The 19,456-nt window shown below is 42.4% G+C and overlaps 1 protein-coding gene across 1 annotated transcript in view; it reads right to left on the reverse strand.

The window, feature by feature from the left end:
- Positions 1-14,186, reverse strand: part of NRDE2 (NRDE-2, necessary for RNA interference, domain containing) — a 36,985-nt gene extending 22,799 nt beyond the window's left edge. Inside the window, exons 1-4 of the mRNA XM_090271288.1 lie at positions 14,075-14,186; positions 9,536-9,644; positions 5,739-5,972; positions 2,527-2,676 (exon numbers count right to left, since the gene is read on the reverse strand). Coding sequence (XP_090127414.1) covers positions 2,527-2,676; positions 5,739-5,972; positions 9,536-9,644; positions 14,075-14,171 — 590 coding nt within the window. The 5' untranslated portion in view covers positions 14,172-14,186. The remainder of the gene's footprint in view (positions 1-2,526; positions 2,677-5,738; positions 5,973-9,535; positions 9,645-14,074) is intronic.
- Between the last annotated feature and the right edge of the window lie 5,270 nt (positions 14,187-19,456).

Genomic DNA, 19,456 nt, shown 5'->3' on the forward strand with positions numbered 1-19,456 from the left:
AAACAACGATGCATAAACTCCACTGACAATATTAGCCCTACGGAATTTCCCAAAGGTAATTTGACTCTTTTATCTCTTACCTTCAGAACCTAACCTCGGCTTACCACAGTATCTCAACACACAGCATGTCGCTGCTGGGACGCTCACACCATCAGGTCCGCTTTGCACTGAGCCAAACCTGACTTCGCAGCACTTCCGCGCGTGCGTCCTGGCTGTGCCTCCCCCCGTGACGCAGAACACGGCCGGGCCAACACAGCCTCAGAGACCATGGCCGTTCCCGCCGGGGAACAGACACCCCCCAGCGCCCAGCTAGCCCCCACCTGCCAGTGCCAGTCAAGCCGCCTCCCCGCACCCTTCTCAGTGCTCCTGGTTGTCAGTGTCCCTCTTCAGGTGCGAAGATTCAGTGCCTGGCACGATATTCCCACGGGCTCCCGGCCAGCTCGGAGCGCCACGGGACCGAGACCTTGCTCGACCTGGACACTAACAGTCGTACAGCTGTGAGTCCAGGCAAGACTTCCCTCATGCAAGCTTTCATGAACCACTAAGGAGTCACCCCAGGGCCCCGAGCCCCTGCCCGCGGCATTTCTGCAGTTTAGAGGCTCGAAGCTGTCACCAGTCACTCTCCTCCGAAGGTCGGGGCCACGTGTTAGCAGACACTCAAGAGCCACTCATTGTTACTACTGTTTCCCTTGTTCCTCTATTTCTAAATAATAACCCTTTACATTTGCGCACCAATTTCTAATTCTGTATCAAATATTTCTGCTATTTGAGCGTAAGGCACGGCCAGAATTACAACCCCCGTTTACAAATGAAGAAACAGAGGCTCAGACAGCTTAAGTGACTTGCCTGGGACCACGTTACTAGTAAATGGCCACGTCAGAACGAGAAACAGGCCTTGTTTCCCAATCTGAAAATGTCCGACCATATAACCTGTCCCGTCTGTGGACAGTGAAGGGACATGTGAAACCAGAGAAACCGATTCAAATCCCAGCTCTGCTGCTGCCCGCCTGCATGACCTTGGGAAATCGCTGAACCTGCCTGAGGTTTCTTTCTTGTGTTCGTCACGAGAGGGCTCGCCTCCCCTCGGAGCAGCCGTGCATGAGAGCGAGCTCGGGACGGGGGCACTCACTCCAGTCCCCACCCGTGTGTGTTGGCCCCCCCGTAGTTGCTGGGTTTCTCCCACGCCTGTGGCACTGCACTGTGGTGGCACGGAAAACCGACAAGATTTCAGGGAGCATTAAAGGGATTTTAAAATATAAGGATGCATTTTAAATATAACCATTTACTCTCAGCCATGAGGTTCTACTAGAGGGCACACAGATATAAAAGTGCACTGAAAAATAACTAAGATAAGCTCACCATTAAGGAATTTGTAGTTGGAATTGCTTACATGGTGCGGTGTGATGCCATGAGTGAAAACATGCTGAACCTTTGAAGGTGCAGACAGTAACGGGGACTGAGATGTACTCTGAAAGGGAGTCAGCCTACGGAGAACGAGCCTATGAAGCAGCGGCTCTCAACCTGTGGGTCGCGACCCCTTTGGGGGTCGAACGACCCTTTCACAGGGGCCGCCTAAGACCATCGGAAAACACATATATAATTACATAGTTTTTGTGATTGATCACTATGCTCTAATTATGTTCAATTTGTAACAATGAAAATACATCCTGCGTATCAGATATTTACATTACAATTCATAACAGCAGCAAAATGACAGTTATGAAGTAGCAGCGAAAATAATTTTATGGTTGGGGGTCCCCACCACATGAGGAGCTGTATGAGAGGGTCACGGCGTTAGGGAGGTTGAGAACCACTGCTCTGAAGGCTCCTCCCGGCCTCACGTGCCCTGATTCTCTACCCTCACCGCTGAGCACCTGTATGCTGTTTGGGAACAGAGACTGTGTATTCTTGTTCTTGTGTTCCCAACAGTGTCTCACAAAGCAGCAAGTGTCTAAAAGGGCTTAATAACTATTCTGATAGCTTTGATTGACAGATTAGAGGAGAAAAGTTTAAACTCTTTACTGAAGCAAATACCATCACCTATTTTTATGACTATCTGTGATGTATGCTGAAAACACTTGGAAAAAGTCATTACCACTCAATGCCATTTTTTAAATGGCACACGCTGGGGGTGGATAAATAAAAGGCTTTTGTAACTTTTTAAAATGGCATATAGATTAGATCAAATGGTTCCAGATAGTTTGTCACAATAATTGCAAGGTATTTTTAGATTCACTCATTGAACAAATATTTACTGAACATGTATCATGGAAAACACTCTTCCAAGCACTGTGGATAAATAAAATCAACCCAACCTGGATGCTGATCCCAAGGTTTAAATTTTCATTTTAGAATGTGAGATAAGATAAGCCTCAATGACTCAGCAATGGATCAAACCCCAGCAATCTATAGGGGGCGGAGGGGGCCAGGCAGATGGAGGCAGCGCTCAGAGAGCTCAGGAGAAAGAAGTCACGACCTCCCCCACCCGCCCCCGAGAAAATCAGGGGAAGGGATCGCGACAGATACCTTGCTATATCTCCTCGGTAGAGGGACTTATATTCCCAGTTTGCAGGGTCTGGTTTCTTATCTGTTCGGAAGGTTTCTTCGGTCAGAGCCTGAACGTCCTCAAGCCAAACAAAGCGACGTCCAAGATCTGCAGCAGCACCATTTTCTTGACTGTGGGACAAGGGAAGGCGAAGAAGAAAAAAGGAGAAGCACTTAAAACCTTGCAGTTACATGTTTCACCTCCGCAGAAACATGGAAGTGAAACACTTCCAACGCCACGCAGCCTGGAGGGAACGGAGGACATAAAACGTGTGTGTGCCATACAGATGGGACGAGGCCGCCTGCCCCGAGAAAAGTTCTGAATACAAAGCAAAACAGTCAGCACTAAGCAGCACTTCACCAAAAAGGAAGACATCTCAGAAATTAATCTGAGGACTATACAGGTGTTCTTTTTCAAGTATTCCATTTCAATTACTGTGACATGAATTTCAAGTATATTTGTACACAAGCTCTCTCTTCACCTGATTAGAAAGTGCTCAGGTTATTGATTCCAACTGAACATGACAGTGACAAAGGCCACAGCCGTGAATAGTTCGACCTCAGACGACACTTAGGTTTGGTCTAAGTCTCCTTTTGCTGGCCGGGGCCCTGCGTACAGAGCTGTGCCTGTGTGCACTGACCTCCTACATGAAGGACAGAGCTCACTGTAAGACAAGACCCTGGTTTATCCCGTTGAACCGATTTCTGAACTGGCATACTTCCATCTCCGATACAAATGGAACCACGTCCCTAGGAGTCAAATGAGAGGGAGGGAAGGGTTCTGGGCCATCTCACTTTCCTCCTCTAAAAAAATCATTTCATAATGCTGCTGACAAATAAGCTGCCGAAGGGGTCACAGAGCCATGACCTGTTGTTCCTTCTGCTTTTTAGCTCTGCTCAGATAGAAGTAAAGAGTCTGGAAGCCTCTAAATCATTCTTGGCTGGGAATACAAGAGAATGGTATTTCAGGGACACAAAGTAGCAATTCCATAAATATTTGTTGAATGCCGCATCTCAGGTTAAAATACAAGGTGATGTTAACACATTCCCCTTCAAAACAAATGTGGAGGGGTGTCTGTCAATGAAAACCATAGCGGCAGTGAAGGGAGGGAAAGGGAGTGAAACATTCCAGAAAGAAAGAGAAAGCCCACTGGGGGTGGGGAAAAAAGGTGGGGGGGGTTGGGGGACAGCTGCAGGCCACCCTGGGGAGTAAACAAGCCCTTAGCCCTCCCCCATTGGGTATTGAGGTCAGGAAGTAGCAGGAGGTCTGGGCTGAGGGAGGAGGGATCTGCCCCTGAAGGTGAGGAAGGATCTTCCTAGGAAACTAAGGTCAGTTAGAAGCTGTAGCCTCTGGGAAAGTTGTCCCTCAAGCTCCCTGAAATAGAGACCCATATGGTGTACTGCCCCCCACGAACCCATTTACTGACACCATGGAAAGACTCAGAACTCACTAACATCTTGTCAGTATGGAAACGAACAATTCTCCCAGGTCACCTTCCCAGGAAGAGACTACAGACATTAATACCAAGAAAGTAAAACAGAAGGACACAAAAGGTCTTATTTTTTATCAGCTATAAAAAAGGACAAGGAGCGCCCTGGCTGCTGTGGTTCAGTGGATTGAGCGTCGGTCTGCGAGCCAAGTGTTGCTGGTTCGATTCCAAGTCAGGGCACATTACTTGGTTGCACGTCGGGCCCCTAGATAGGGGCGCAAGTGAGAGGCAACCACACAGTGATGTTTCTCACCCCCTCTTTCTCCTTTCCCCTCTCTCTAAATAAATAAATAAATAAATAAAACAAACAAGTTATTTAAAAAAATAATAAAAAGACAAGGAGTGAATGGTGAGCTTTCAGAAGATGTGACCGTTAATATATTTTTCTTTGAAGACAAGCAAAAATATCACTAACCCATTCATTCACATAATAAAAATGTATTCAGGATATGTTACTATGTATCAGGCCCTGTGACAAGCCTGGGGACATGCAATGGCCAGCAAAGAGGGCACGGTCCCTGCCCACATATGTTCAGCCAAATTCAGACCTTTCTGCTTGACCCCTTTGTTCTTCCTCCTAGGGCCTGTGCGGCTCACAGGTGTAGCAGAGACCCACAGGGGGCTAAATAAACCTCGGTCCTGAGCCACAGGGACCCACTGTGCTCTCCCGCACGGAGCAGACGGCAGAGGGACCCCGGAAGACCACGGTGCTTGCCTCTGGCGGAGCCTCGACAGGCCAGATTCCCAATGTGCCCCAACACACAGCCCACCCTGCCATCCATGGGATGTCTGAGCACACAACAAAAGCAAATCGCCCCTCAAGAAACGCAAAAATCTTCACAGCACTAAGTTTTTTGTGTATGCCTCGGGCAGGTGCTTAACTACTCTCCCTTCTCCACGGTATGAACAAAGCAAGACAAGTCAACTGAGGAATAATGCCAGTACTGTCACCACATACGGACTGTCCCACCCTGGGGCCAAGTGCCTCCCTACTGCAGGAGGACGTCAGACTCAGCAGAGAGGAAAAGCCACCACGGAGTAGTACCTAGGTTGTGACCCGTCTGCAGAGCGACTCCAACACTATGCTCAAGGTAGACAGCGGGGCAACGTAAGGGGAACTGAGGCCCCCAGGGAAGGAAAGCTGTGGTCACGAGCTATTTTATTCCTTCCACACAGTGGTTCTAAACAAATGGGAAATAAGGACAAAAGCAACGATTATTTTAAGGGCTATAATTAACCTTCACCAAAGCAGGGGTGGGGGGGGTAACGGGAATGACTGAAAGGAAGATATGTCACAGTGGAAAGAAGACATTTTCTCATTCTACACAAGCATGGGGGCCAACAGCCCCTCGGAGGAACTAGCCCTTATGCCCGCTGGGCAGCACATCTGCCATCTTTCAACACTCCCAACGGCTTTTTGTCTAAATCAGATTTTAACACAAACATTACTGTGCCTAATTAGCATTTCTCAAATAAAATCATGGCCCTAATTTGTTTAAGTTCTCTTTTTTTTTTTTTTTTTTTAATGTTGACCAAATGGTAGAGCTCTGTTTTTCCCCAACTTTATTGAGATATTTATAGACTCCATTTTGATTGAGCCGAGTTAAATAATCACTTAAATGTCTAACTTGTGGCAACAATTGAGGGAGAAAAATTAAAGATTTATTGTAAAATATCATAGGTACCGAAGAACAGAAAACGTACTTCAGTTTCTCCGGTTCTTTTTTACCATCTCTGATGCCTCTGGAGGGTTTGTCCTTTTCCGAATCAGTGTCTGACTCAGACCCGCTGCTACCTGACTGCCCACGTTTCCTCTTGGTTTTCTTGTGGTGCTGGTGCTTCCTTTTCTTCTTTTTCTCTTTCTTCTTTTTCCTGCTTGTTTGTCTGAGCTTCTTGTTCACGTCACTTTCATCTGAAGGCTCTGATTTCAAAGGACTCCTGTTTGAGAAAATCAGCATTAGAATTTTCACAAAGGAAATAGGGAAAACAATATGTAAATAAGTAATCAAACAAATATACAAGATTAATATAAAAGAAAATTCTAAAAATGTTCACATAGACTTTAGCTTCTAAACCTATACTTTCATATCCATACATTTTTAAAAGAAAGTAATCTATTGTTATTTTATCAATGGTAGTATTTTTTTCTCTTGAACTGTTTATTTTTAAATTGATCAGATCTTTTTCTTAATTTTTAAAAATTTAATCTTTATTGTATTGTCTTCCCATTATCATTTGGCCTTCCATACCCCCCGCCCCCAGCAATCACCACGCTGTTGTTCGTGTCCATCAGAACGTTTTCCTTTTTGCTCAGTCCCTTTACCCGTTAACCCCCGCCCCTCCCCCCACTAGCAGTCATCTGCTCTCCATCCATGAGTCTGTCTCTGTTTTGCTTGTTAATTCAGTTTGTTTATTAGATTCCACATATGAGTGAGATCATATGGTACTTGTCTTTCTCTGACTGGCTTATTTCACTTAGCATGATGTTCTCCAGGTCCATCCATATTGTTACAAAGGGCAAAATTTTCTTTTTTAGTAGAATTCCACTGTGTCAATGTCCCATAGTTGTTTTATCCACTCACCTACTGATGGGCACTTGGGCTGCCTCCATATCTTGGAGATTGTAAATAATGCTGCAATGGACATAGGGGGGCTTATGTTCTTTCAAATTAGTGTTTTGGGGTCCTTCGGATATATTCCTACAAATGGGATTGCTGGGTCAAAAGGCAGATCCATTTTTAATTTTTTGAGGTATCTCCACACTGCTTTCCACAGTGGCTGCACCAGTCTGCATTCCCACCAACAGTGCAGAAGGGTTCACGTTTCTCCACAGCCTCACCAGCACTTGTTTGTTGATTTATTGATCATGGATGGCCGTTCTGACAGGTGTGAGATGGTAGCCCATTGTGGTTATAATATGCATTTCTCTGATTAGTGACGTTGAGCATCTTTTCATATGTCTGTTGGCCATCTGTATGTCTGCCCTCTTTGGAGAAGTGTCTATTCATGTCCTTTGCCCATTTTTTAATTATTTGTTTTACTGGTGTTGAGTTTTGTAAGTACTTTATAAATTTTGGACATTAACCCCTTATCATATGTATCAGCAAATATGTTCTCGCATTCTGTGGGTTTTTTATTTTGTTGATGATTTCCTTTGCTGTGCAAAAACTTTTTAGTCTGATATAGTCCCATTTTTTATTCTTTCGTTTCCCTTGCCTGGAGAGATATATCTGATAAAAAATTCCTACAGGCAATATCCAAGGTTTTGTTTTCTTCTAGGATTTTTATGGTTTTGTGCCTACCATTTAAGTCACTGATCCACTTTGAGTTTATGCTTGTGTGTGGCATAAGAAGGTGTCTAGTTTCATTTTTCTGCATATATCTGTCCGACTCTCCAGCACCATTTACTGAATAAACTATCTTCAGCCCGTTGTATGTGCTTGCTTTCTCTGTCAAGTATTAATTGACTATAAAGGGATGGGTTTCTTTCTGGGCTCTCTATTCTGTTCCATTGATCTATGCCAGTACCAGGCTGTTTTGATTACTATAGCCTTGTAGCATAGTTTGATATTAGACAGCATGATACCTCCAACTTTGTTCTTCTTTCTCAGGGTCGCTGTTGCTATGCGGGACCTTTCGTGGTTCCATATAAATTTTTTGAAATACTTGTTCTAGTTCTGTGAAACACATCATTGGAATCTTCATAGCAATTGCATTGAATCTACAGATTGCTTTGGATAGTATGGACATTTTAATGATGTTAACTCTTCCTATCTATGAACACAGTATGTGCTTCCACTTATTTTTATCTTCTTCAATTTCTTTCTTCAGTGTCTTGTAATTTTCTGTGTACAGGTCTTTTACATCCCTGTTTAGGTTTATTCCTAAGTATCTTATTCTTCTTGAAGAAACTGTGAATAGGATTATTTTCTTAATTTTCCTTTCTATTAGTTTGTTATTGGCACATAAAAATGCAACTGATTTCTGGATATTAATTTTGTATCCTGGTCAATTAATAGTATTTTTAAAAGCAACATTATAAAAGGTTTATTTTCAGTCCTACGTATTGCACCAGCATGTTCTTAATGCCAAAAAACCCCCCACAAGCTTCAATTCTAGTCCATTTTTAAAGGTTATATGAGCTCTTCATCATTACTATAAGACATACAAACAACTCCATCTCATGCATTAACTATTCTCGATTTCCAAAGGCTTCTTCTGCTTTTAGGTACATGGCTTCCTGGGATTCATCATATCAATAGACCATCTAACCTATATTGGTGAGAGAGCACATATCTCGATTCAATGATCTAAAACAAAGTTCTTTCAAAGTCAGATAGACATGTGCACCATTTTGCTTCCCCAAAGTTATCAGGAGACTTTACCATACGTTATGGTGGGGGTCCAGAATGGGCCACCCCAAGATGTATCTCAGTGGTATGCAGATTACTTAAAGCTAAAGGCAATTTTAGCTTCTGGCTCAGGATACAGTTCTCCTCTCTTAACTACCTGGAAGAATTTGAATTAGAGGCCTTGCCCATGAGCGATTATCAGAGATAAATTCTTTTGACCTATTTACAGGGCAGGGCAAACGTCTATTCACCAAAGGCTCGCTCCTCTGATCGCCCTGCCATGAGCCTTCAGAGCCCCCACGGAGCCTCACCTATCCCCCACACCCCCCACCCCCTGCTCAGGATGTCTCACACACCTCACTCCTCCTTTCTACTTCTGAACCCCTCACTATCCAGGGTCTCTGGCTTCATTCGGATTGTGGGGGTTCCCCTGCGCATGATATTAAATTTGATTATCTCTTGTCACTCTGCCTCCTGTGGATTTATTATTTGGCCAGCCAGAAAGAACCAGAGGAGGGAAAGGGGAATGTCTCCCCTTTCCTACATTATATTACACAAGCTCCTTCTATTTTGACAAACGTATTGAAATGCAGTTAAAGAACTATCTGAATTCCAAGTTTATCAATATTCCAAAGGTTACTAACGAGGTCAGTAAAGTAACAAGAATCACAACAATGCCATTTCCCTTATGGCCTAATTACTGGCAGTAACTGTGTCACACAGTTGCCACTGCAATGCAAAGGGGAAAAGAGACTAATCTGTAAGAGTGAGGTAAGGGAAGAGTCAAAGCTCACCTTGTTACTTTAAGAGTTTTACTTAGCTCTTTTATCATGGGGTTTTCTGAGGAGCATTGTTCAAGCTAAGCCATAGACAGTGCACTGACAAAGACTAAAACTCCATCTATCAAAATTACTACCTCGCCCTGACTGATGTGGCTCAGTAGACTGAGCACCAGCCTGCGATCCAAAGGGTAGCTGGTTCGATTCCCAGTCAGGGCACATGCCTGGGTTGCAGACCAGGTCCCTGGTTGGGGGCACACAAAAGGCAACCACACATTGATGTTTCTCTCCCTCTCTTTCTCCCTCCCTTCCCCTCTCTCTAAATATAAATATATAAAATCTTTAAAAAAAAAAAAATAAAGGGTGCTACCTCGTCAGTGGTGACCCTTCAGACACAGGAGCTGCGGCCTCTTCAGTTTGCTCGCTCAGAGTTGTTCCGGTTCCAACACAAAAGCTCGGGTTGCTCAGCCAATCTAACTCTGCACGTGCGAAAGAGAAAAGATCAATGGAATGAGCTCACTACGATTTCTGAAGCAAGAAATCCATCTTACCAGCTGACATCCTAACTCACACCCAATGCCAGCCAAACATTCACAACGGTCCAAAGGAGCCGGAGGGAATCCATGAAATTCTATTTCACAGGGCATGGGGCTTTAACATACTCTGAAATCTTTAAGACCGAAATCCTCCGTGATCTCAGGCTGGGGCTTCGGCAAAAGCCACGTAACAAGTGTGACTCCCTAAAAGGCGGCAAGGCTCTGTGCGGTAGTCCGCACTCTAATGAGCGTGAAAGCTTCGAAGCATTGGGTTTCAATGACCTCAAATCTGATGCAGACAATTCCAAAAAGTTAAAAACCAAACCATGCATAAAAGCCCACCATGCTTAACATTATTACAGAAGATTAAAATATTTTTCTTTAAAAGATTATTACAATGTTCTTAGTTAAGTAACTTAACATAAACCTTTCCTTATAACAAACAGTACTCCTCTTTGAAAATAAAAACACAAGGTGTCAACTTTTCTAACTAATGCTAAAATTACATAAGATGTTAACAATGATTATCTCTGGGTAATGAGATCAAATGTCTGAATTTTTTTTCCTGCTTATCCATTATTTTCTAATTCTTCTACAATGAACTTTTTCTAAATTACTTCTTTGCTAACTTTTTGGGGTCTTAGCTATGAAGAGAAGGAAAAAAGCACCCGACGGTAGCAGCAAGGGGCCCCAAGGAGGGGGTTATTCATCCCATTTTGCTTTAGGATGGGTGGCCAGAGCACATTCATATGCTGAGAAGAAAGAACCCCATGAAAAGGCTGCAGTTAGAAAAGAGAAGGGTAATTAGATCTTCTAACAGTTGTATTAGGAGATAATTTATATACCATAAGGTTCAACCATGTGAAGTGTATAATTCATAAGTTTTTAGAATATTTAGAATATGGTACAATATCACGATGAAATAATTTTAGAACATTCTCAGCATCCTCCAAACCCACCTGTTAGCAGCCGCTCTCCATCACCCACTTCCTATTCTCCCGTTCCTCAAGCAATAGCTAATCTTTTTTCTCTCTGGATTTGCCTATTTTGGACATTTAATATAAACAAGCTCATTCAGTATATGGTCTTTTGTAACTGGCTTCTTCCACCTGACATGTTTTCAAGAGTCATCCATGCTATAGCAAATATCACTACTTTATTCCTTTTTACTGCTGAATAGTATTTTATGGATTATACCACATTTTACCTATTTATCAGTTAATAGATACTTGGACTGTTTCTACTTTGAGGCTATTATGAATAACTGCTATGAACATTCATGTACTAGTTTTTATATGAATATATGTCTTCACTTCTCCTGGGCAGATATCTAGGAGCAGAATTGCTGGGTAACTGTAGCATTCTGAGGAACTGCCAAGCTGTTTTGCACCATTTTACATTCCCATTAACAATGTATGAGGAGTCCAATTTCTCCACATCCTTGCCAACATGTCCGTGAATGTCTTTTATATTACACTCAGCTGAGTGGGAGTGATGTGTTTTCTCAGTCTAGTTCTGATTTCCAGTTCCCTGGTGACTCCTGATGTTGAACAACTTTCCATGTGTTTATTGGCCATTCACAATGGAATAAAAATAGCTGTTGAAATCCTTTGCCCCTTTCTTAATTGGATTGTCTTTTTATTATTGAGTTGTAAGAGTTCTTTATATGTTCTGTATTCTAGTCCCTGATGACAGGTACTTGATTTTATTCACTGCTGCATCCCCAGCAGTGGAATCACTGTCTGGCATACATTAGCAGGAGTTCAATAAATATTTGTGAAAAAGAGGGGAGGAAGAAAATTTTCCAGGGAGGAAAGTACATTAAAAAAGCACAGGAAAAAGGGAAAGAAGAGAGGGACTCTAATTTATTAAGTGCCTACGGTAGGCTGAGCACCATGTTAAATGTCTACAGTAGGCCGAGCACGAGGTTAAGCACTTTATGTCCTTACATCTTTAATTCTCGCAGCAACCCCCTACGGAAGGTCTTATGATGTCTATTGTATAGAAGAGGAAGCTAAAGCTCAAAGGGATTAAGTAATTTGTAAAGTACTACCCAGTAAGGGCTAAACAACTGTTCATGCCATCTTTCTTCTACGGTCTCTCTTTTCCTTCTGAGGTTGGTTCCCTTCCCTTGGGCTTAATTCCTGGCAAGAGGCATGTGAAAATAGCTCCTGTTGCTCTCTGGGACCACAATTATTTCCACAATAATTGGATGCTATAGTGAACAAAGGAAAAGTGGGGAAAGATGAAACAATATGCAAGGAGAGAAGCCCTCAAATAATTCCGGTACATTTTTACACAAAGATTCTAGATAGTGATGACAGCTTGGAGGAAAGATAAAGTCATACAAATGTCAAAAAAAAAAAATAGTGTGTGACCCTCCAAAGTCTTTCAGATGGTACAACAAAAGGTTTTTAAGGATGCAATTAAGGCTCTGCCATGAGGGATCTGGCAGGGGAGGGGTACTTTATAAAAAACTGAAACTGATGGATCTTGATCTTAAAATCACTGAGGGAGAGAAAACATGACCGGAGATCCTCCTGATCTGATTCAACATCAAGTGCATGGAACCCTCAATGAGGTATTTGCACCTTAAAAAATAAAAATAAAAATTGTGCCTATACCTTATTGACTCTCTAGGTCTAATTACTAATTTACAGGAAATACTGGGACAGAGAAGCATATTAAATGACACCGTGAGGATCTGGTGGAAAATGTGTATAAGACAAATGACCCATTTTCCACAACAAATAAATCACAGGGGTTAATGGAGGGGAGGAAGAAACTTTTATATTTAAAAGAGACCTGAGAGACACAGCCACAAAACGCAATGCTGGATCTTTTGGGGATCCTGACTTGAACAAACCAACTATAAAAGGCCATTTTTGAGACAGGTTGGGAAATCTGAACACTGACTGTTTAAATTTTTTCAAATACAGTACTTTACAAAGTGCTTTTACAAACATTATCCTGATGCTGGATACCCAGAAGATGTACAATAAATACTGGCTAAGATAAATGACGAGTGTGACATGTTACAAACCTCCGCTTCGCCCTTCCAAAACAAAAGGACAAAACCCTTGGCCTGTTAATCAAGTCACTACCCTCCTCACCACAGTCCCAACCATACTTCCCAAGGCTCCTCTTTATGCCTCTCGATCTCCAGACACACTGGACTATCTGCAGTTCTCGGCATAGGTCTCATGCTTCCCTTCCTGCAATGCCCTTCCACTATGCCTATTTGTCCCATTCCTGCCCTGTTTAAGACCCATCCCTCAAGTTAGTGCCTTTATAAAGCCTTATATGAGCCTCCCATTGAAGTCGTTATGTCTGTAGTTCGCCTACGACATCTCTACCATCCTACCTCGTACTATTATTCCTGTGTTAAGTACCTACTCTGTACATTCAGCAAGTACTTAGCAAACACCTACCCTGTGGGCCCGTGCGAGCCGCTAAGGATGCCACAGTGAACAGACAAACACTGTCCCTGACCACATGGAGGGTACAGTCAGGAAGGATGGTCAAAATTACACTATATAAAAAATTAATCACAATTATAAGTGTTACCAAAAAAGCAGGTGTAGGAACTATATGAGAGGATATGAAAGAGGTGTCATACCCAATTGGGCTCTGCCAGAAGTGCCTGACTTAGAATCAGTTTAAATTGCAATTCACTACAGGGATACCTCCTTTGTGCTTCGCTTTATTGAGCTTCGTAGGTACTGAGTTGTTGTTTTTTTTTGTTGTTGTTTTTTGCACAGGCAAGACCTTCCACCACCACAAAGTTCCAACTCGCTTAGCTGCGGTGGTCTGGAACCAAACCCTCAGCATCTACGAGGCATGCCTGACTGTGCCCCAATATTTAATATAAACCTCGGGACTTTTTAAGGCTTCAATAAAATATGTAACGCCATCACCTGGCACACGGTAGGCTCTCAGTAAATAAATGTTGTTCTATGCCTTCCTGCAGAGAAACTCAATGGGCTTTGGGTCCTTAATTTCCCTAGCTCTAGGCCCGCCTAAAGATTTGAACCCAGTGAACATTTCGGAAATAAGTTAAACAGGAAAGAGGGCATTAAGAACAGCCAGCATTTGCGTCAGGAGTCTACTTGACATGTAGAGTAACATCATCCCCATTTTACAGGTGAAGCAACTGAGGATCACAGAATGAATGATTGGACTGATCTCCTAGGTCTTCTTCCGTAACTACAACTCTAGTCCCTAAAAACCCGACGCGCACAGGAGCCCTTCCCAGAAGGCTTTGCAGGGCCGCGGAGAACTCTGGGACAGGAGTGGCTAAACAAATCCAAAGCAAGGGCCCAGACGCTACACCTTAAGCCCGCCGATTGCCTTCAGCCCTTTTGTGTACTTACCTTTCCTGGAGCTCCCGCTATCGGGAGCCTCACTAACACCCGCAAAGGCCGGGAACAGCGCCATGATCACAGGCCCCACCGCCCTTCCCCGCGACATAAATGGCGCCGGCGAGCGGACGCCGGTAGTGCGACCTTCGTGATCGCGGTGCACTCTGGGAAGTGTGGTTTTTCTGGTGCTCACACAGGCTGACCCGGCGGGGCGCGGCGGGACCACTTCCCAGTAATTGATAACCTTCAGGCTTCTGTGAGAACCGGAAAAGGCGGAGATTGAGGGATGGAATTGTTCAGAGCGGGAAGTGCTGCGAAACTGGGATTCCAATTCCACGACTAAACTCGCACCATCATTTACTAACTAAGTTAATTTAATCAAACTCTCTAAGCTCTAGTTTCCTCGTCTGCAAGATGGTTATAAGATCGAATGAGCTAATAGGTTAGGTGCTTAGTTAGCATTGTGCCTGGTCCATGGAAAGCACTTAATAAAAGTTAGCTATTATTTGAGTTGTGACTGCCATGTAGGACATCTGAATGTCAGTTTACCATTTTAAGTATTATAGGAACAACAGAAATGTAAGGTCCTATCAAGTTCAAGTCTTTTGCTAGTTAGAAAATATATTTACAAGCCCATGAAGGATTCTTAACTTAAAAAAGAAATAAAAGGAACAGTAATCCAGACTGGTAGAAATATAGGTGATAAAAGGACAATTTAAAGACTTCATACCACCTAGAAGCAATAAGCCAAATCCAGAATATGGGAAATTATTTTTTAAAAATCCAGTTTCTTCAACGTAATGGGGTGGAAGTTTACAATAGATGAAAAGACTTTGGAGACCAAATGCAACACAGTATATAACCTCATTATGATTCTGATTGGACACATTGTAAAAAGGTCTTTTGGGGACAAATGGAGAAGCAACAGGTGAACAAAGCATTAGATGACATCAAGTAATTCTTAATTCTGTTAGATGAACTAATGGCAATAAAGTTACTTTTAAAAGTTCTTACATGTTAGAGATACATACTGTAGTGTTTGCAGGTGGAAATAAATACATGAAAGTACATTTTTTGAATCCCTGGGAGTTCAAAGATCTTTAGAGTTAGATAGGAATTTCTTAGAATAAACTAAAAATGGTTTCGAATTATGATTTGGCTTTTTAAGTGGCTTGACTAAAGAAAGAGAATGCACTACTCAACAACTTTTAAGTATTTCTATTCTCTGTGGCAGAGATTACTTACCTACATTGGTATGTTGCTGTTCTGGCATCTATCTCACTTTCTAGTGTATTCTCCTTTAGCCCGCATCTCTCTCACAGATCTTGATGACCTCTGACACTGACAAGAGTGAGTATTTTCTCTGAAACTGGAGGAAGAAAAGCTATGTGAAGGAAAGGGGGGAAGGAAAAATTGTGCAGGAGAGGTGTGTGAAAGGGGCTTTATTTTAGTGGCAGAGGAGTCAGACAAGAGATGATGTACAGTCCTGACCTCGGTAAGCTAAGCAGCCAGACAGTCCATGAAGAATGGAAAAGACGTAGGCACGAGTAGGGGCTGCAAACTAGAGAAAAACAGGCCTTTAAGCAATGTCATAGAGAACACAGAATGAACAAAAGGATTGCCAAGACGCAGTTGGACACAAGATGCGTTAGGTGCTCAGTACTTGTTTGCTGGTGAAATAGCACTTACATAATTCCCATTTACTTTTGCAGAAGGATATTATAGGAGAAAGAAAGGTAGTGAACACCTTCTGCTTTGCTTAATTAGCACCCTGTTTTCTGAATGTACAAGGTGGTTGTGTTCATACAGTGTGGCCTCACTGTCCTGACCCCATCTGGTTGATTGGTCAGGGTTAGTATGTGACTCAACCTGGCCAGGTTTTCAGGTGGTAGGTGCTCAACCCAGCTCTGACCCAAGCCAGACTAAGAAATTTTCTCTTCTAGGAATTTTGGAACTATGACTCAGAAAGATAAGCTAGTATGTCTCTGTGTGTCTTGACTGCAAGATGTAATAGCCCAGGAGCTAGTGGAGGAGAGGAGGAAACCTGCCTGCTCAGGGAGAATGATGAAAGCGGATGTCAGTTGGAGAAGAGGGTCCCAGAGATTTTGGAACTCTAATTCTAGTTGTCCATGGGACCTCATTCCTATGCTTGGATTCTGGGAAACAGCTGAATATTATCACAGTATATTCCCCATTTTAGTTAAACAGATTCAGGTTCACTTTCTGTCATTTACAACCAAGAGTCCCAAATAATACAGAATGACAAAGCGAATGAATGGGTAAATGACACCATTTCCACACTCAAGGTCTTAATAATCCCAGAGTCTGGAGGTGTTCCAGCTAGTTTCAGTGATGAGTGAGACTTTTAAACTGCTCTACCCCAGAACATGTAAAAGCAAACTCCTTTCATCTTAAGAAAGAATCCTCACCAACTCAGGCAAACTGGAGAAACTGGTCTATCAACCCATTCAATCTCAAGGAATTTTCTGGTAATCCCTCTGAAGTAATAGAGAGAAAATATGCCTTTGAAAACCAGAGATATCAGCAAGAAAATAAAAGAACCCGAACCACTTCATTGATATGATCTGCATTCCACCCCAACTTTTTTTTTTTTTTGAGGTGGGTAGTGAGAGTAGGAATGTCTTGGGTTGGAAATGCCTTAATATCTGGACACAATCCCAAGCAATAGTTCTTCAATCATAGCTAAACTAGCCTATTTATATGCCTACTCACAATACACATACTCAAGAATCTGTCTGAAAAATACGTAAGGATTTGAGAAATTGTATAGAAATTAATGTTAGCAACAATACTAAATGATGTTACCACTTAGAATATTTAAAATCTTTACGAGGAGCCTCACTTAGGTTTACGCTTCTCTAAGGAGGGTTGTGTGGTCAGGTTGGGGGCATTTTTAAGAGCCTTGGATAAAAGTAATTTTAACCAGCGTTTTAAAAGTTAACTGAATTTTCTTGGGGAGCTTACTCTTAAACTAACACTTCTTCCCCAAATGCCCTGAAAGAATTTTCAGCTTTTGTTGTGGATAGGGCTCTTCCAGAAAGGGATATCTGTCTTATATTATGCTGCTAATGGAAGAGACCAACAAAACAACATACATCTTCTATATTTTTATAATTTTTTAATAAGCAAATAATTAAATCCCCACTATTCAGGGTGCCTTTCTTTGACTAGAAAAGTGACCTTTTAAGAACTGATTTGATCTCAGTCTCCATTTAAAAACTCCTTTATCGCCCTGGCTGGTGTGGCTCGGTGTATTGAGCTCCAGCCTGCGAACCAGAGGGTCGCCGGTTCCCGGTCAGGTCACATGCCTGGGTTGTGGGCCAGGTCCCCAGTTGGGGGCGTGCAAGAGGCAGCCACACATTGATGTTTCTGTGCCTCTTTCTCTTTCTCTTCATCTCTCTCTAAAAATAAATAAATAAAATCTTTAAAAAAAAAAAAAAAAAAAAAGAACTCCTTTATCTTGCTGACTTTTCTGTTTCTGGCACCTCCTCTGGCTTGTGCTCCGGCGGCTTTTAAATGTGGGGCAGGAGTGGCTGGTGTATTTCCTCCCCCCTTCATTCCCATCTGCACCTCTCTTTTCACTGCCTCCTCTCATAGCCAAAAAAAAAAAGGAAAACTGTGGATTTTTTCACCTGTAAATTTCCAGGTGCAGAAAGCAGACATACACTGATGGTGGGAAGATACCTAGGTGGAAATCTTCTGAATGGGAATTTAGTAATATGTGTAAAAAATGTCAAAGAAGTAAAAATAAAGGTAGGTGGAGGGGAACAGGAGAAGGTGCAGGGAACACTATGTGAACTAACAAGTCCTCTTCTAAGAATTTACCTTAAATATCTATCTATTGTGTTTATAATGGCGTGTTCATCTGCTGGGGATGACATATAAAAACTACAGACTGCGTGGGTGACTTAAACAAAGATTTATTTTCCCACAGTTCTGGAGGCTGGAAGTCTAAGATCAAGGTGTCAGCAGGGTTAGTTTCTGGTGAGATTGATGGAGGGCTCAAATGTTGGAAAAGTTTAGTTTCAGGTAATAGCTAATAAACTTAGTAATCGATCTACATAAAAAGCTATTGTTTCAGTAACTGGAGGTATGACCCATCTTGACTCCAGGAAACCATGAGCAGTTCCACCTTTGTGCTTCAGGAGGATGGGGAGAAATCAAGATGGTATCTGAGCCATTGTGCTCCAGGGTGAGATGACCACAACCCAGGACACAGATAAAGACCACCGCCCCCGGGACACAGATGAAAGAACACTGGAGCTTCTATCTGATTAACTTTTCTCCTGAATTCCAAACCCCTTACCTACACATTTCTTCTCCTTATAAAAAGGGTCCGTTTATAATGGAATTTACGACAGCCTGTTAGGGTACAAACCCACTGTCTTCTCAGATCACCAACCATCTGCATAAAGCGCCCATAAAGGTTCAATCCCTGTCTCTGCTTACTGGGTCTGGTAGGTGGCCGGCAGCACGAACACAAGCTTTTCCGGTTTCCAGACCTTTCTCCCTGGCTTGCAGACCTCTGTCTTCTCCCAGTGTCCTCATGTGGCCTTTGCTCTGGTGTCTTGTCATCTTCATAGAGAGATACCGGTCATACTGGATCAAAGCCTCACCCTCATGGCCTCATTTACCCTTAATTACCTCCTTAAAGGCCGTATCTCCAAATACAGTCACCTTGAAGGCTTCAACTTACGAATTTGGGGGGAACACAATTCAGTCCACAACAAACAGTGAAAAATTAGAAACAACCTAAAGGTTCATCCAGTAAAGAATTATGCAGCCTTAAAAATAATGAAATTGATTTCTACTTATTAATATGGAAAGCTGCCATAATATACGACATGTTTCATAAAAGGTTTAAAACAATAGGCTTCATAAGGGCCACACTTTTGGGAAAAATATATATGTATAATTGAAAAATAAGAGTTTATGCATCCCAAAGTAAACAAGGTAACATCTGGGCAGCAGAGTTGTGGGAAATATACACATTCAACTTTACATTATAATGCATAATATATAATGAATATTCTTACCTGTATAATAAAGGAGAAAGAAGTTATTTACAAAAGGACAGTTCAGTCCTAAATGTGTTTCTTCGAGGATCATTTAAATAAATTTTAACTTCTGGTTACTAATTTTTTGCATAAATAATTGCAAACTATGGTTCTACACAGTGTGCCAGCAAAGAGGGCACTGAGGTGTAGCAGATTACAACCTTGAGTGGGAGAGTTTCATCTGGGGGGGAATTATAAACAATATTAATTCTCCAAAAGAATTTATGGGTGTGCTTCATGGACACTTGGCAATCATTTTGTTAATTTGATCATTCTAGCCTGTCAGACTAGATAATTTAAACCAAAAGGCCCTGTT

The sequence above is a fragment of the Furipterus horrens genome, unplaced genomic scaffold (genome assembly GCF_987537825.1).
Source record: "Furipterus horrens unplaced genomic scaffold, mFurHor1.1.pri manual_scaffold_3, whole genome shotgun sequence".
NCBI lineage: Eukaryota > Metazoa > Chordata > Mammalia > Chiroptera > Furipteridae > Furipterus > Furipterus horrens.